Source organism: Centruroides vittatus, unplaced genomic scaffold, assembly GCF_030686945.1.
Source record: "Centruroides vittatus isolate TY-2023 unplaced genomic scaffold, ASM3068694v2 scaffold_2520, whole genome shotgun sequence".
Taxonomy (NCBI): Eukaryota; Metazoa; Arthropoda; class Arachnida; order Scorpiones; family Buthidae; genus Centruroides; species Centruroides vittatus.
The window spans coordinates 2,349,030-2,363,821 of NW_027122689.1; the positions used below are offsets into that span (position 1 = coordinate 2,349,030).

At 31.9% G+C, this 14,792-nt stretch overlaps 1 protein-coding gene across 1 annotated transcript in view; it reads right to left on the reverse strand.

Annotated features, from left to right (window-relative positions):
- LOC136987567 (venom phosphodiesterase-like) overlaps positions 1 to 14,792 on the reverse strand; it is a 52,144-nt gene that overhangs the window by 17,972 nt on the left and 19,380 nt on the right. Inside the window, exons 9-13 of the mRNA XM_067285317.1 lie at positions 11,004 to 11,142; positions 5,767 to 5,875; positions 4,122 to 4,241; positions 3,757 to 3,910; positions 3,576 to 3,654 (exon numbers count right to left, since the gene is read on the reverse strand). Of these exons, the coding sequence (XP_067141418.1) occupies positions 3,576 to 3,654; positions 3,757 to 3,910; positions 4,122 to 4,241; positions 5,767 to 5,875; positions 11,004 to 11,142 (601 nt within the window). The remainder of the gene's footprint in view (positions 1 to 3,575; positions 3,655 to 3,756; positions 3,911 to 4,121; positions 4,242 to 5,766; positions 5,876 to 11,003; positions 11,143 to 14,792) is intronic.

Genomic DNA, 14,792 nt, shown 5'->3' on the forward strand with positions numbered 1-14,792 from the left:
AATGTGTAATAACCAGGGCTGCAAAGTCAGAGTTGGAAGCAAATTCATTGTTAGCAGAGTTAGTAAAAATGGATCAACTCTGACTCCTTTTTTTATTATATACTTTATGTTAAATATCTAATAGAAGCATTAACTTCCTGTCTTGCATTATGGGAGTCTTCCATAATGCAAGATCTTATTTTATGATCTTTCTTTGTACATTATAATTACTGCTGATTTTCTTTCTGGAAATTTATATTCAAATACACTCTGTGTTAGCTTATTCTAAACTTTTAAACTTTGTCAAAAGATTCATACAAAATAGTGTTTTTGAATTCTTTATCCACAGATGGAAAGCATTTTGTGTGTTGAAAATAATGATGACAATGAAGATAAGTGCTTTTAGTTTTGATAGAAATACCTGATGATTCACATAAAAATATGCTTAAAAAGTAACTTGTCAATTCACTTGGTAGTGATGGAATTCCATTCTGGATTAATATCGTCAAAGTATATTTTAAATTATTATTTACAGGCACCTTCTAAGATTCTATGATTTGGAGTCAGACTTAGGGGCTTGGTCTACCAACTCTACAATCCTGATATAACTAACATATTAGGAGTTATAAAGTCTCTTACAGGCAAATTAATATGTGGCAGGAGCCATCTTCAACCGTGCTGGGCCTCTCAATCTCTATGCACTTATTTATGAAAACTAAAAAAAGAATCAGAGGAGAGAGGAGACAATAACAGTTTCAAAAGAATTTTACCAAGCTTTTGTGGATGCAACAATCTATGTCTGGTAGTTCTGACAAACATCATAATGGGAGCATTGCATCAACATAAGAGTATAACATACATAACAAGGACCTTACATCTGTAATGTCCTATTATAACAATATTAAATTAACTTGATAAAGAATATTTAATATTAATACAATAGAATTTTATTAAACAAATAAACTATTAATATTAATACTCAATAATACAGTAGCAATTAATTAGTTTTAAATTTAAAAACTTAAACAGAAAAATATATTTAATAATTGTTTATCAGCATTTAAAATAATGATTATAAACAATTTTTAATTAAGAGAGTGCAATTTATAAGCTTTAAAATACTGAATTGTTATGTAATCCCACCTAAGCAACTATAGTTATTATAATGTGGATATTGTCATCAGTTGTTTAATATTAATTAGTAGTCCTAAAACATATAAGTTAAAATACACTTATGAAAGCTCCTTTTTTCACACTATCAACCTCAACATGCAGTTGATGACACAAAATGATTATCAGCTTTAAATATTAAATGTTAATCATAATCATTATTTCTTCATAATACAGTAGTTTATATTGCTGGAATTACTTTATTTATTTTTTCATTGACAAAATTAACAATAATAAATAAATCAAGTTATACAGTCATTGTTTTAACATGTCTTTTTAATGTCAGAATCAATAACACAGAATTTTCACCAGTTGTCTTACAAATAAAATCATACTGAAACCACAATATTCAAAATTAAAGAACTTTGTTCGCTTCAAAAATAATATTTTAATTTATGAACTTTTTGACCTACTTGATAAGTCTTTATCAGACCTTGGCTTAAAAATTTTACATTTGGTAGTGGAATGTTCAAGCAGAACACATTCAAATAAAGACCATTGAAAATCAAATTCTCCATCATTTAAACATCAAAATTATCCACTCTTCTAATAGAACAGTCCTAAATGAAAATATTTCAATCACATAGTACAAAATATACAGAGAAACAACAAAAATAAGAACTAAAATAATAAACCTTGTCATTCCCTTCCTCTCATGAACAGGAATGATGGATGTATCCATAGGGAGATTTATTGCTCTTTATAAAAAGTTCCACATGGCAGAAATCACATTAGCTTCCTTATAGTTAACATCCTCCTTTTTTGGTAGACTTAAAGATCTATAGTAGATCTTAACTGCACTCTAGCACCTGCAGTTTGTATCAGTCTAGTCTCTTCAAACATAACCTTTACTCCTGGCTCAGTTACATAAATGGCCAAAGGCAAAATGGGCTTATTCCTATCAATGATCTGCCTATGTTCTTTTAACCTACTATGCAAGGACCCACCAATGGCCCCTATATATTTCAATCTCCTATCAAACCTCTCATCGCTGATCAGGATTCTATATACTCTTGCTGAGCATGTCACATCCCGTCTTTCGTTGTCGTTGTTAAGCAATTTAAATACAGACCAATTTCTGTGGTAGATTATTCTTGCCTGAATGTTCCTTGCAATTTCTTTAAAAATCAATGATTTACTTATCATCCCCCTAGCTTGCAATTGCTGTTATCTACCATGCATGTACGATTTAACTACTGTATGAGTTTTTGTGGGGTATCCATGGCTAACTCCATTAGTGTGTCTAAGATATTTGTGCAATGGGAGTAAGCTCTCTTAATTACAGCACAGAAAACTGCAAGTTTAAATGTGCATGGATCATCCAATTTTGCAGGAATAAAAATTGGAAAATACTCAAACTTCCTACATATAATCATGCAAATGTACCTCTTTCTTAAGGTAATGTTTAAATCCAAAAAATAAGCCTGGGTGTACCCTTCATGTTCTAATTTCAGTGTAAATCCATATCAGTTGCCATTGATCTTTTTTATAAATTTGGCAATATCGGTGCTACAATGCCATAGAATTAAAATATCATCAAATTAGATTGAATTATCCATCAATTAGGTCAAAAATGCTCATAAATTAAAATATTTTGCTGGAAATGAACAAGTTTGTTAATTTTTACAGTTATAGTCTTGTTTACTCACCCCCACATAATATTACCAGTTGGTTATCAATGTCAGTTCAGGCAAGACACAAAATGGATTCTGTCTATATCTAATAAATTAAATTTCTATTTACTCAGCTCAATTACTTAGTTATGAATTATAAAAATTTTGTACCACTAATCTAATTTGTTGACCGTTATTCTGAAAATAAATGATTTATTATTGCTGTTATAATGTGGCATTCAACGTGGCTACATTTAAATGGATGAATTCATTTTTGTTCACTTCATGCCAGATCCACAGTGAGATTGGTCCAGCATAGATGAGGGTTCCAGAATGGATTCCAAACCAGATCTGTTATAGTATAGGATTTTAATGCGTGATTATATCTGGCTAATTTATCCAACATTCAGATTAAGTTTTGCTGAAGATACCTGTTTTTGCTTTTCAGGTCTCAGTTAATCAATCATAACAAATATTTTAATTTTTGCACTACATAAATTTCTTCTATTATATGCATGAATTTTTGTATACAGCAGAGTTCATAATATGAAAAATTATTAAAAACATTTTTATATATAATATTTTAAATATTTTTTTATATTTAAAATATTATATATAAAAATGTTTTTAATAATTTTTCATATTATGAACTCTGCACTGGAATTTCTTTTCAAACAAATGAATAAAGAATTTAACATAAATCATCTTACGGATTTAATATGAAATGCATACGTGCAAGACAAATAAATTACCAGCAAATAATTCTAAATCTTCAATAATCATTAACAGCTAGACTTTCAATAAGGTTCTCACTCGCATACTGGGTTCGATGTTATCGTATCCATGAGCACCTCCGTCACACAAATCTTTTCCACTTTCATTATGCGAATTCCTGCATAGGATGATTTAATTATAACTATTGAATTATTTATAATAAAAACATATATTAATAATGCTAAATTAATGTAAACTTTAAAAAAAAAAAAGTATATACTTGAAGATGAGCCATTGTGGATCTAAGTCTATGACAATTGGATCTATGCGATAGTTATCAGAATAATGGAAACGCTTTGGTAACTGTCTCTTGTCGTAAACTCGAAAATGCTCATTTTTACATTTCATCATCTTAACTGTTTCTTTAATTGAATCTAAAAATGGTAAATTGTAAATGTAAGAAATTTATTTTTGTTTATTAAAAATATCTAAATATAGGGAAGACAATTTGATTTGATTATTCATTATATAAATTTCAGATTTTTAAATATATAAATTGAATCAAAGAAAAAAAGAATTATAAATTACAATATTTTGAAATTAATTTTAAAATTTTTTGCTTTAACAATTTATAATATAAATTACATTCTGAGGAATTTTTTGGGCGAATTCGAGCAGTTACTCCATACAGTAGAAATTCAGTTTCCAAGTTTCCCAAATATTTATCATATGTCAAAATTCTACTGCAACTCGTATCTTCCATACCTAATCAAATCAAAATAAATAAATCATTTTACTTTAAAAAAACTAATAACAGTTTCAAAGTTTTTATATTAAGATTTAAAAAAAAACAGTTTTATTAAATTTCCTATTTATTTGGCTATCTAACTCTATCTAAATTAAAGTCATAGGGTAAAAGCGTCATTCATTATTAGCATCTATTTTGTCATCCATTTTATTAATTTTACCTATAGAACAAGAATGCAATTAGATGCATGACAAAACAGCTTATTAATGTCTATTTTGTTATCCATTTCAGTACTTTTTCTCCATTTTTTATTCATTTTTTAGTTAAATATGGTCCCAATAATTACCATGTTTCTGTTTTTGTTATATCCTCAAAAGGAAACCTTTTTCCAAAAGTCCATACTGGAATGAACTTTGCTCCCATAAGAACTGAAATTGGCATTTAGCATGCACACTATTCACAACCTTGTCACATCATATGTGGATAACAAAACAGAAGAGTATGAAGTATTTTATTTAAATCTATTTAATAATTCTGTAAGGAACTGAGTCCGAGCGTTATTTTTATTTTATTATTATTTTTCGTTTTATTATATTTTGTTTGGGGCTTATGTTTATTTAGGACGAAGGTTCCCCACCACTCTCTTATTAGTAACGAAAAAAGAAGATAAACCAACTCACGAAAAAACAAGCGCCGTAGGAAAAATCTCGCGCACTTGCGCTGCCCAGCAGAAATAAACAGTCCGCAGAGGAAAAAAAAATGGAGGGGGGAATCTCCACACTCACTAGTAAAGAAATACTTACTAAACCATAATAACATCCCAGAAAATTGTGCTAAATACTTTGTAAACAGTTTATAAGCTTTTGTCGGAAAATTAAAGCTGCCAGAAAGAAACTTAATGTTAGAAAACTAAGTATGTAAATAAGGGGAGTAACCCAGCTGAATTGTGACGTCACCTCACAGCGTAAAACCAGTACGCTAACCGAAGAAAGACGAGGTGATTTCCAAAGCGAGGTGAATTCCAGAGCGAGGTGATTCCTGGTCGAAGTCCAGATTGAGAATTAGGCGATCCAAGGTGTTAAAGAGGAATTCGATTTGACGATAGCAAAAAGGATTGAGGAAATAGGTTCCTAGTATAGTGAGGTGACGGATAGATGTTTAGTTCGTAAGAGATTTTGTTCATAGTTCCTAAGTATTTGATTTGTCAAATTTTCAAAGGGGAATTAATATTAAGTTAAGCTAAGTAGCTGAGTTTTATTGTCGGGTTGACTTGTTGATTTTCGTTAATAAATTTTGTTTTGGATTATAGACAATTGTACATAGTAAATTCTATTTACTAATTAAATATATTTGAAACTTTGACTTGATATTTGTCATTATTCTTACTAATATTTTCGGTGCACGCGTAAAAGCCCAGGCCTGGCAAACTAATCTCGAATCCGCGTAAAGTACATTAGGTTAACGGAAGTTTTACCGGTCGCAGTTAGTGTTGGTTTCCTAAGATACTAAAAATAGTACTTTACAATTCTAACTTATAATCACCATGATCAGCCACAATAATAACATTTATACATCCAAGAAGATCTCTTTTATGAAGTCCTGTCATCAATTCACTTATAAAGGCATCTACACTTTCTAGTGTTTCATTCATCTGAAAAAATATAAATGATGAAAATTAATCAGTCTGTCATAAATATCTTATAATATAAAACACATTATATTTTATTATGTAAATGTCTACTGGGACATATTGTACTAGTAGGACTTATTATACTAGTGTCCAGGTTCTGTGAATTGAGGAAACTTATTCAGAAAAAACAATCTTTATCGCTTACCTGTTTCACCTAGGAAACAGGTGAACGATAGACATTTACAGTAGACATACAGTCCCAGTAGACATTTACATAATAAATTGTATAGTAAGGACACAAAGGCATATGAATTAATAACATTATATTTTTATTCATATTGTTAAGTTATATATAGTGTTGGTAGTGGCCAGTAGACTTGGATTCACATTGTTGAAGGTAGAAATATGTAGAGAAGTATAGGAAACACAGTTTGGCCCAAAACAGGACAAACTCTGCCCTTGGATCTAGTTTATTTAATGCATAAACAAGAAGACATCACCTTAACTTAGATACAAATAAGAGAATGAGAAGGCAACAGAAATATATTGTAGAATGTAATGTAGATGAACATGTTTATGTAAAGAAAAAAGTAATAATATAAATAATCTGTATTTTTTTAAAACAAATTAAGTCAGACAATATAAATGAATTTTTCTTTATATATTTATATAAACAGCACTTCAATATATGATTAATATACAATAATTTATGAAAATATGCATAAAACTCAGTTTAAAACATAATATAACCAGTTCATAATCTCCAGAGTGATAATACTCTAGAGATTACAAACTGTTTATGCATCTGCTCAACATATGAGATATTCTTCATGTTAAGTCAATTATTGACATAACATGAAGAATATCTCATATGTTGAATATATACATTACCAGTTGTATCATAACTTCTCAGTGCCAAAATTCATTCTATTTAATTTTAGAATTATTACCTAAACCATAGTTTATCTTTTGTTAACTGAGAATAACAACAATCCTGACACACAACTAAAGGAAAAGTATTTATTCTAGATATTTCTAAATTATTACTTTTCACTCTATGAATTTTTCAATATGACTGACTGACACCTGGTTCAGAAATGATACTTTAGGGCAAAAATCTATGATAGATTTCTGTATTGTTTCTGTAAATCTTTTCCATTCAGTACGGGATGTTAAAGTGAAAAGGGGTGTGGAGCTGGCAACTGATCATCACTAGTTGTTTGTACCGTGAGACTTCAGAAACAAAATAAATATTGCTTATCTGGAAAACCTACAGAGTCATTTGGATAAAATGGAAAGTTTGGAAAATGAAGCATTAAGGAAGGCTATTGCAAATATTTCTTCTGGGTTTCAGATAGTTCCTGAGGAACAATCTGATGTTGAGACAAAAGCAGCAACTGTTCAAAATAGCAGTTACCACATCAGTGATTGCTTGCTGCAGACAGCAATGTTTGGTTGTGACACTCTACAGTGGCAAAAGAAAACCTAGATAAAACTGAGAAGTTCAAGAAGCTGTACAGGGAAGGTCTTCTGTACTGTTAAGCCAATATATCAAGACAAAAAATTGCAGTAGATATTGTGAAATCATCAAAGAAGAAAGCCTGGAAATTATTTGGCAGAAAAGCAGAATCAGGCTGTACAATTGCAAATAAAGAATTCTGGCAGACCATCCATTGCCTTCTAGGAAAGAGGTGGCATACTGTTTGCTCAATAAGGAATGAGACTGGAAAACTTCTTACTCACAAGGAGGACGTTATCAACAAACAGAAAGAGTACTTAATGATATCTTAAATCCAGTGAATGCCAAAATGATTGATATATGCAAGGTGCATTTTGGGATGGAAAACGGTCTCATCATGGTGGAAGTCAGGAAAGTGTTGAATCACAAATCTGGGAAAGCAGCAGGCAATGACAAAATCCAACCTGATATGTTAAAAACCTTGAATGCTAATGACATATCTTGGTTAACTAGTGTTTGTCAGGTAGCATAGGATTCTGAGAAGATGCCAAAGCAATGGCAGACTGGAGATATAACTATTTTTAAAAAGAGCAAGAAGATTGAATGCTTTAATTATCAGAACATCTCTCTGATCAGTTTTCCTGAAAATGCATTTGCTGAGTGCTTAAAAAGGAGATGCAGAGGCTACATTCCAAAATGAGAAGTTTGGATTTCAACCTGGCAGAAGCACAATAGACCAAATCTTTGTTCTCTGACAAATATTTGAGAAATGTTGGGAGTATGCAAAATAACCTATGCTTGCTTCAAAGATCTTGAAAAGGCGTATGATTGATATAAAACATACAACTCACCAACCAATTAACCAGTATGAATAACATTTAAGTGACAAATGTTTTCATTACCCCTTCTGAGCACTTCTTCAGGTCTTTTCTTAATTCAAAACAGGATGGCTGTTTGAATTAAGAATGTGAATGTTATTCACACCAGTTAATTGGCTGGTGAGTCACACGTTTTATATACATCCTGGTGTTGTGCACTTGAATAGCATATGATTGAGTTCCTCAAGATAAGTTGTGAGAAGCATTGCAGGAATATGGAATTAATGGCCAGCTTTTAGCAGCCTATATGGCTTATATGCATACTCAGAGATGTGTTCATGTAAACACATTTCTGAAACCTTTCAGTGTATGTGTTAGACTTTGCCAGACTTTGTTCTGTCATTTATACTGTTCATTATTTATGTGGAGTGGATTGAAAGACACATCTGGGGTGAAAAGAGTATCTTGGAGACTGTAGAGTAGGTTGATTGTTGTTTACTGATGAACTAGTTCCTCTCAGCTACTCGCAGAGCAATCTTCAGGATGCACTTGATAGGTATGCAACAGATTGCACTGGTGCTGAGATGAAAATAAGTATGCCAAAGACTGAAGTGTTGGTAAGCTTAAGAGATCACATTCAATGTATTCAATGTACTCTTCAGCTATTTGGAAGTACTGTAAATTGAGGCAGGATGTGGACAATGGAGCTGCATTGCACTCAGGATTTTACACATTTGTCAATAGTGTAGACTCCGCAAGCACGTGGTTTGCGGGTATGAAAGAAAGTGGAAATGAATAGTCGGTAGAAGCGTATAGATAAACAAACAAAGGTTTATTAATTACACACACAAAAAAAGGGGGATTGATCGCCTGATTTAAACAGGCAAACAGCGTTCTTAACAAAAATAAGGATGACAATAACACTATGATTACAACAGTAATTAATCACGAGACTAAAACTAATACGCGATTAAACCTTAAAAAACTATACAAACATTTACAAGATGGTAGATACCGTCGCCGTATTTCGCGGGACACGTTGTTACAAAATGAGATTCTTCTCACTGGTTCTTGTTTTTTCTCTTCCTGATCGGCTGCTCTGCTTCGAATCCTTTCTCTCGTCTCTTCACCGCTCCAGATCCCCGATCCAAGACAAAGAAAAAATGCCTCGACACGTGGAAGTCACCCGTTTTTATCTCCCACCATCCGGGAGCTTTTTCTTCTCCTCCCACGTGATCCTCCAAATAGCCAATCAAAAACCGCAGCACAGCAATGACGACAACAGACGGTACGGTACACAACAAAATGGCTGTGCGTTACATCTAAAACCCGATACAAAAACATATACGCGACGCGACATAAACGAAAAAACAAACATATAAAATAGAACAATCGAACAAAAAAAAAATACATAAATATATACATATAGTTAATAGCGGCGAAGCGCTACAATAGTAAGGAATATGTAGTTGTGATGTAGATGCATATCAACATAGTGGCACTAGCAGATTTGTGATGAGGTTACTGTATCTGTTTGTAAATTGAGTCCATATTGGTGTGCATTTACAAACAAACTCAATTTACAATGTAACCATAGTAGTACTTGTGGACAATATCACCATTAGGATATCTCATGCTTGTATGAGAGTCCCATTTTTTCCTCCTCTTACAAATATTACTTTTAAAAAAATATGTATTTCATCCTAGATTTTTAAAAGTTTTTCAAGAAATATTTTTACAAGAATCTGACGCCAGAGGAACTTTTACTCAATTTACTTATTCATAAGCAGAGAAGAGCCATAAAAGAGAGGTCAGCTCCATTCATGTTAATTGTGTTCCTGTGATTGTAAAGGATGTGTGAAGTCATAAAATTTTTAATTGTATTTAGTCTTCAATTTTTTAAAAGTATATTTCATCCTGGATTTTTAAAAGTTTTTTAGTAATGTTATTTCACTCAATAAACACTGCATATATAACCAATATCCAGCAAGAAAAACTTCAAGAAAGCAAACATTTTCATCTGTGTTGAAAGAGCATTGTCAGGCTAACTGACCTTTACAGTTCAAATGTAGCTGTTAAAACAAACAGTTCAAACAGATGCCCATTCAACATGGATGAAAGCATTTGCTTTCCTGTAAGTTTTCTTGCTGGATATTGGTTATACATGCAGTATTTATTTACATTAACCCAGCTTGAGTAGTTGAAGTTATTTTAGTCAATGTCAGATAAATCCTTTTATAAAAATATCTAAATTTATATTTAAATATTTTACATAAATTATAGATAAAATTGCAGTTCTGAGGAGGGGTTTGGACACTCAATTTCAGACCCCTAGATAACCAAAAAGTTCAAAGGAATCACATCTCTAACTTGACCCTTGGTGAGATATTCACCTTTTTAAATTTATAATTTTTGTTAAACATGTGACTTAACAGAATGCACAGTATGACTCAGCCGCACCCCAGAAGTAGTCAGTGCAATGGTGTTTCTTGTGTCTAGTAAAGTGGAAAACAGTTCATTTTTAGTATTGTTTTGAGAAATGATTCCAAATTTTTTCGCTTTTAAGTTTTAGCCCATTTTTGAGCATCTTCAAAATTTCAGATATAACCCCAAAATCAGCCTATCTTATGAAGGGTCACATATAGACCATCTGTTGACTTTGACTTGGCTTTTTTAAAACCTATAGGTATGGTCTACAGCTCTGATAAGGTCCTGACTGCCTAATTCAGAGCCCTGTATTTGTATCAAATTTTATATATTTCATATTATAACTAAAATAATTTGTTACATAAAGTAAAAAATACTTTTTGAAATATTTCTGTTAATTCTTATACAGATTTAAGAGAAAAAGAATTACTAAAATTGAACAAACCTGTTTTGAATAAGGGCCAAAATTATGGCCAGTAGTATCGGGTTCATTAAGATGAATAGTAATAAAAGAAGGTCTGCTGTCTGATGGTAAATCCAGCCAAGAAAATATAGTTTGAATTTGACATTCCAAAGGTAACTTCCTAAAAATCAAATAATTGAAATTAATAAAACAAATATATATATTTCTAATGTATAAGATTAAATTTAATATGGCTTCATAATCTCAGTTTTAATATGATATATTTTCCAGAAATGACTTGTAGTGACTAATATATACCAAGGTATATTATGTCTATATGAGGGGTAGAAAAATGAGGACTTCACAAGATAATCATTAGGAATCTGGCAACACATTTATTTATATACACCACGGGGATCAGTTAACTCAACACTATGAAGTACAAGGATTAGACATCACGCTTAATCGATTAACAAATTTTAAGGTCCCTCTGACAATCAAACGAATATAACATAACACGTGAAAGTGCATAGAAATCTACACTATTTACAGGATCAAACGACACGTGTATCTCAGTCCTCCTGGTGCAGAACAGGAGACCTTTCTAGTTTTCGATCTTCTCTTCCTTAGAATGTTGTATACAGCCACCACGTGCTCTTAAACAAAACCCGATCATATTAAAATAACAGTTTTTTTTAATTCCCATTCGTGCATATCTTCTAACTATCTTGGCTTTACCGTTTACTCCATAATTAGTATTCGATGGATTTGGATTACCTTTACAAAGAGCAAACCGACTAGTTCAATTCTTCACCTGATGATAACTCGGATTCCCTTAAAGTCCATCTGAACATGCGAAAGCACAAGAGAAAAAGATGTCTTCTCGGGTCGTACGTTCACCTTTTATAATTCCCCCATCTGGAGATTTTTCCAGTCGTGTGATATAAAGTTAGCCAATCGGCAATGTGTAGCTGCATGACCCGATATATGGTGAAACGTGACAAAACGAAACACACACATGATACAAACAAAAACCCGACACGGATAACGGAACACAAATACGTATAAAACCACAAAACAAGATATAAATTATTTACAAATAGTCGCTTAGCACTACAGACTGATGTTTTCATGCTGTCAATGCTATCTCTCATAATAATTTTACCAGATATTAAAATATATCATTAGACAGAATAGTTCTATAGGTTTACTTTTGAGTTTATATGAAAAAATTAAATATAATAAAATATATTGTCTAATTTTAAGATTATTATTAAAGATAATAATACAATAATTTATATGAATATTTACATACTAATAATAATATTTTTAAAAATTTGTTCAAAGAAAACTTATAAATATTATAATCATATTACATGCACATAATTTAATACCACACTATAACTAGATATAGTAAAAATATATAATGTACCCAAATTCCAGCAAATATCTGTTAATTTGTATGTAGAACAAATGTTCTGGTGGTTTAAGCCACCCACTATCATAAGGTTATGTTTATTTCTCAAACCTAGAACAACTTTTTAGAAAGAATGGTTTCTTCTTTCAAAATTTAGAATGTCATGTGCATGGAAACGTTTAAACTGGTTGGCCACTTGTGGATGTTTCACACCTGTATCCTGCATTTCCACAAGGCTCTCCATGACTGGGCAGGGAGTTATTATTGTTGTAGTTAATGGCACACTGTCCTTTAACACTTTAAAATTTCAAAATTTCAATGTTTTTCTAGATGTCAAATACATGATTTTTCCATTGCTGGGTATAACATGCAAACTAACAGATATTTGCTGGAGTTTGTGTACATTATATATCAAGCACATAATTCTTCATCTGATAGATGCTTAATTAGAATATTATATGAGTAATATACAGGATGTCTCAAATTAAACTTGACATTTCCCAGCTGGCTACAACAAAATCTATTCATCAAAAAGTCATGAAAGTTTGGGAATGCCTTAATGAGATGATGGGAATGTTTTCTAGATAAAAAAAAGTTAGTTTCAGAAACCATCACTACAGGATACATTTTAAGCTGAAATAGTGGTATATTGGCCTGCAAGATCCCCTGACTTGAATCCATGCAATTTTTGGATCTGGGACTATCTCAAACACTTGGTCTATCATAATCCCATAACATTGCTGTCAGATCTTAAGGACAGCATAGCACACCATATGCATAACCTTTCAAGGCATACACTGCATGCAACCGTAGAACATGCCGTTTTACACTTTCAGATGGTAGCAGACAATTCCTATCATCTCATTAAGGCACTCCCAAACTGTCATGACTTTTTGTTGTATCCAGCTGGGAAATGTCAAGTTTAATTTGGGACACCCTGTATTTAAATTTTTTAATGAGAAATATCTATATTAATAAGAGAAGTAATATATTGTTGATTATCCGATGGATCTAGGTCCACGGAATCCAATTCAAACTGCTTTTCTCAAAGTGAAAATTTCAACAAGTACTTTGGGATATATCCTTTATCATATGATTGTGGACACTGCCATAATCAGATAATAAAGAATGTAGACTTACAATAGAAAAATGGATAGAATAAGGTCACAGTAAAGAAGCTCCACTTGTAAATACTGACTTATAGATTCTGTTACCATTATTCTTTCTATCTTGTTGCAGATTAGTGGCATTAACTCAAAGATGTTGCAAATGTGCCACAGTTTCTATTGAGATCACAAGTACACTTTGTCCAGCCATAAGAAGAGGCTGATAAAGGGTGGGCAAGACAGGCAGCTACCCAAGAAGGCAAATTACTAGGGGTGGTGAAATAGCTGAAGAAAATAAAAATAGTAACAAAGAATAGTAACGAATAATCAATTATTTTAACTTTTGAAAATAATTAAGTACATTAGACTCCCCTATAACACAGGTTCATATAACACGGATTCGTATAACACGGTAAAAAAATTACGATTGTGTTCATATAACACACTAAAAGAGGCTTGTATAACACGGTAAAACATCATTGCTGACTCATGTCGCAACAAAATTGGTCGAATCTGGACCAATAACAGACATTGCACAAACCATTGAGTTTAAACAAGCAGTGGACCTACTAAGAACCATTTGTTATTTAACGGCCATAAAAATTATATTTATATTAATGATGTCTCCAAAGTTCAGCAAATTTTTCGCAGAAAAATAACTTATCAGGAAACACATGCCTGCCGTTCGATGAGCCGCACCGCGACAAAAACAAGCTTCAGCAATGGCATCGTTGAACAATGCACACTCGGTAAGTAATCCTACAATTTTTTGTTTATAGCATAGTTTATATGGATTATTCCCAAAAAATTATACGTGTTTTGGAAATGTTGAGTCAAATTAGTCTAGAATCAGTTAATTTTATGGAAGAACACCTTTCAAACAGCCGTAGCCTCTAAACTGCACACATGCCGGGCTGTGATTGGCTCATGTATTTAAGTGACTCGTACAACATGGAATCCATATAACACGGAATGTATCTACCGTGTTATGGGGGATTCTATTGTAATTAAATGTGTGAGGTCTGAGTCCTCATTTATTATTTTATAGAATAATATTATTATTCTTTCTTTGTTTGAAAAAGAGTGCAAAAAATGTAAAAATAATTCGTTTGTAAGGCAAAAATGGGAGAGGGGATTCTAAAATAATTTTGACCTCTCAAAAAAGTGTAAATTAAGCCAAGTGTTTTATGTTTTACACTATGCCTATATTTGAAAGAAGTAGGAAATAACTATCTTGCCCAAAGTGGTATAACTGCTCGGTTGTCTCTTGGTCATAAAGGTCATCTTGAATAGACAATTTAAAGAACT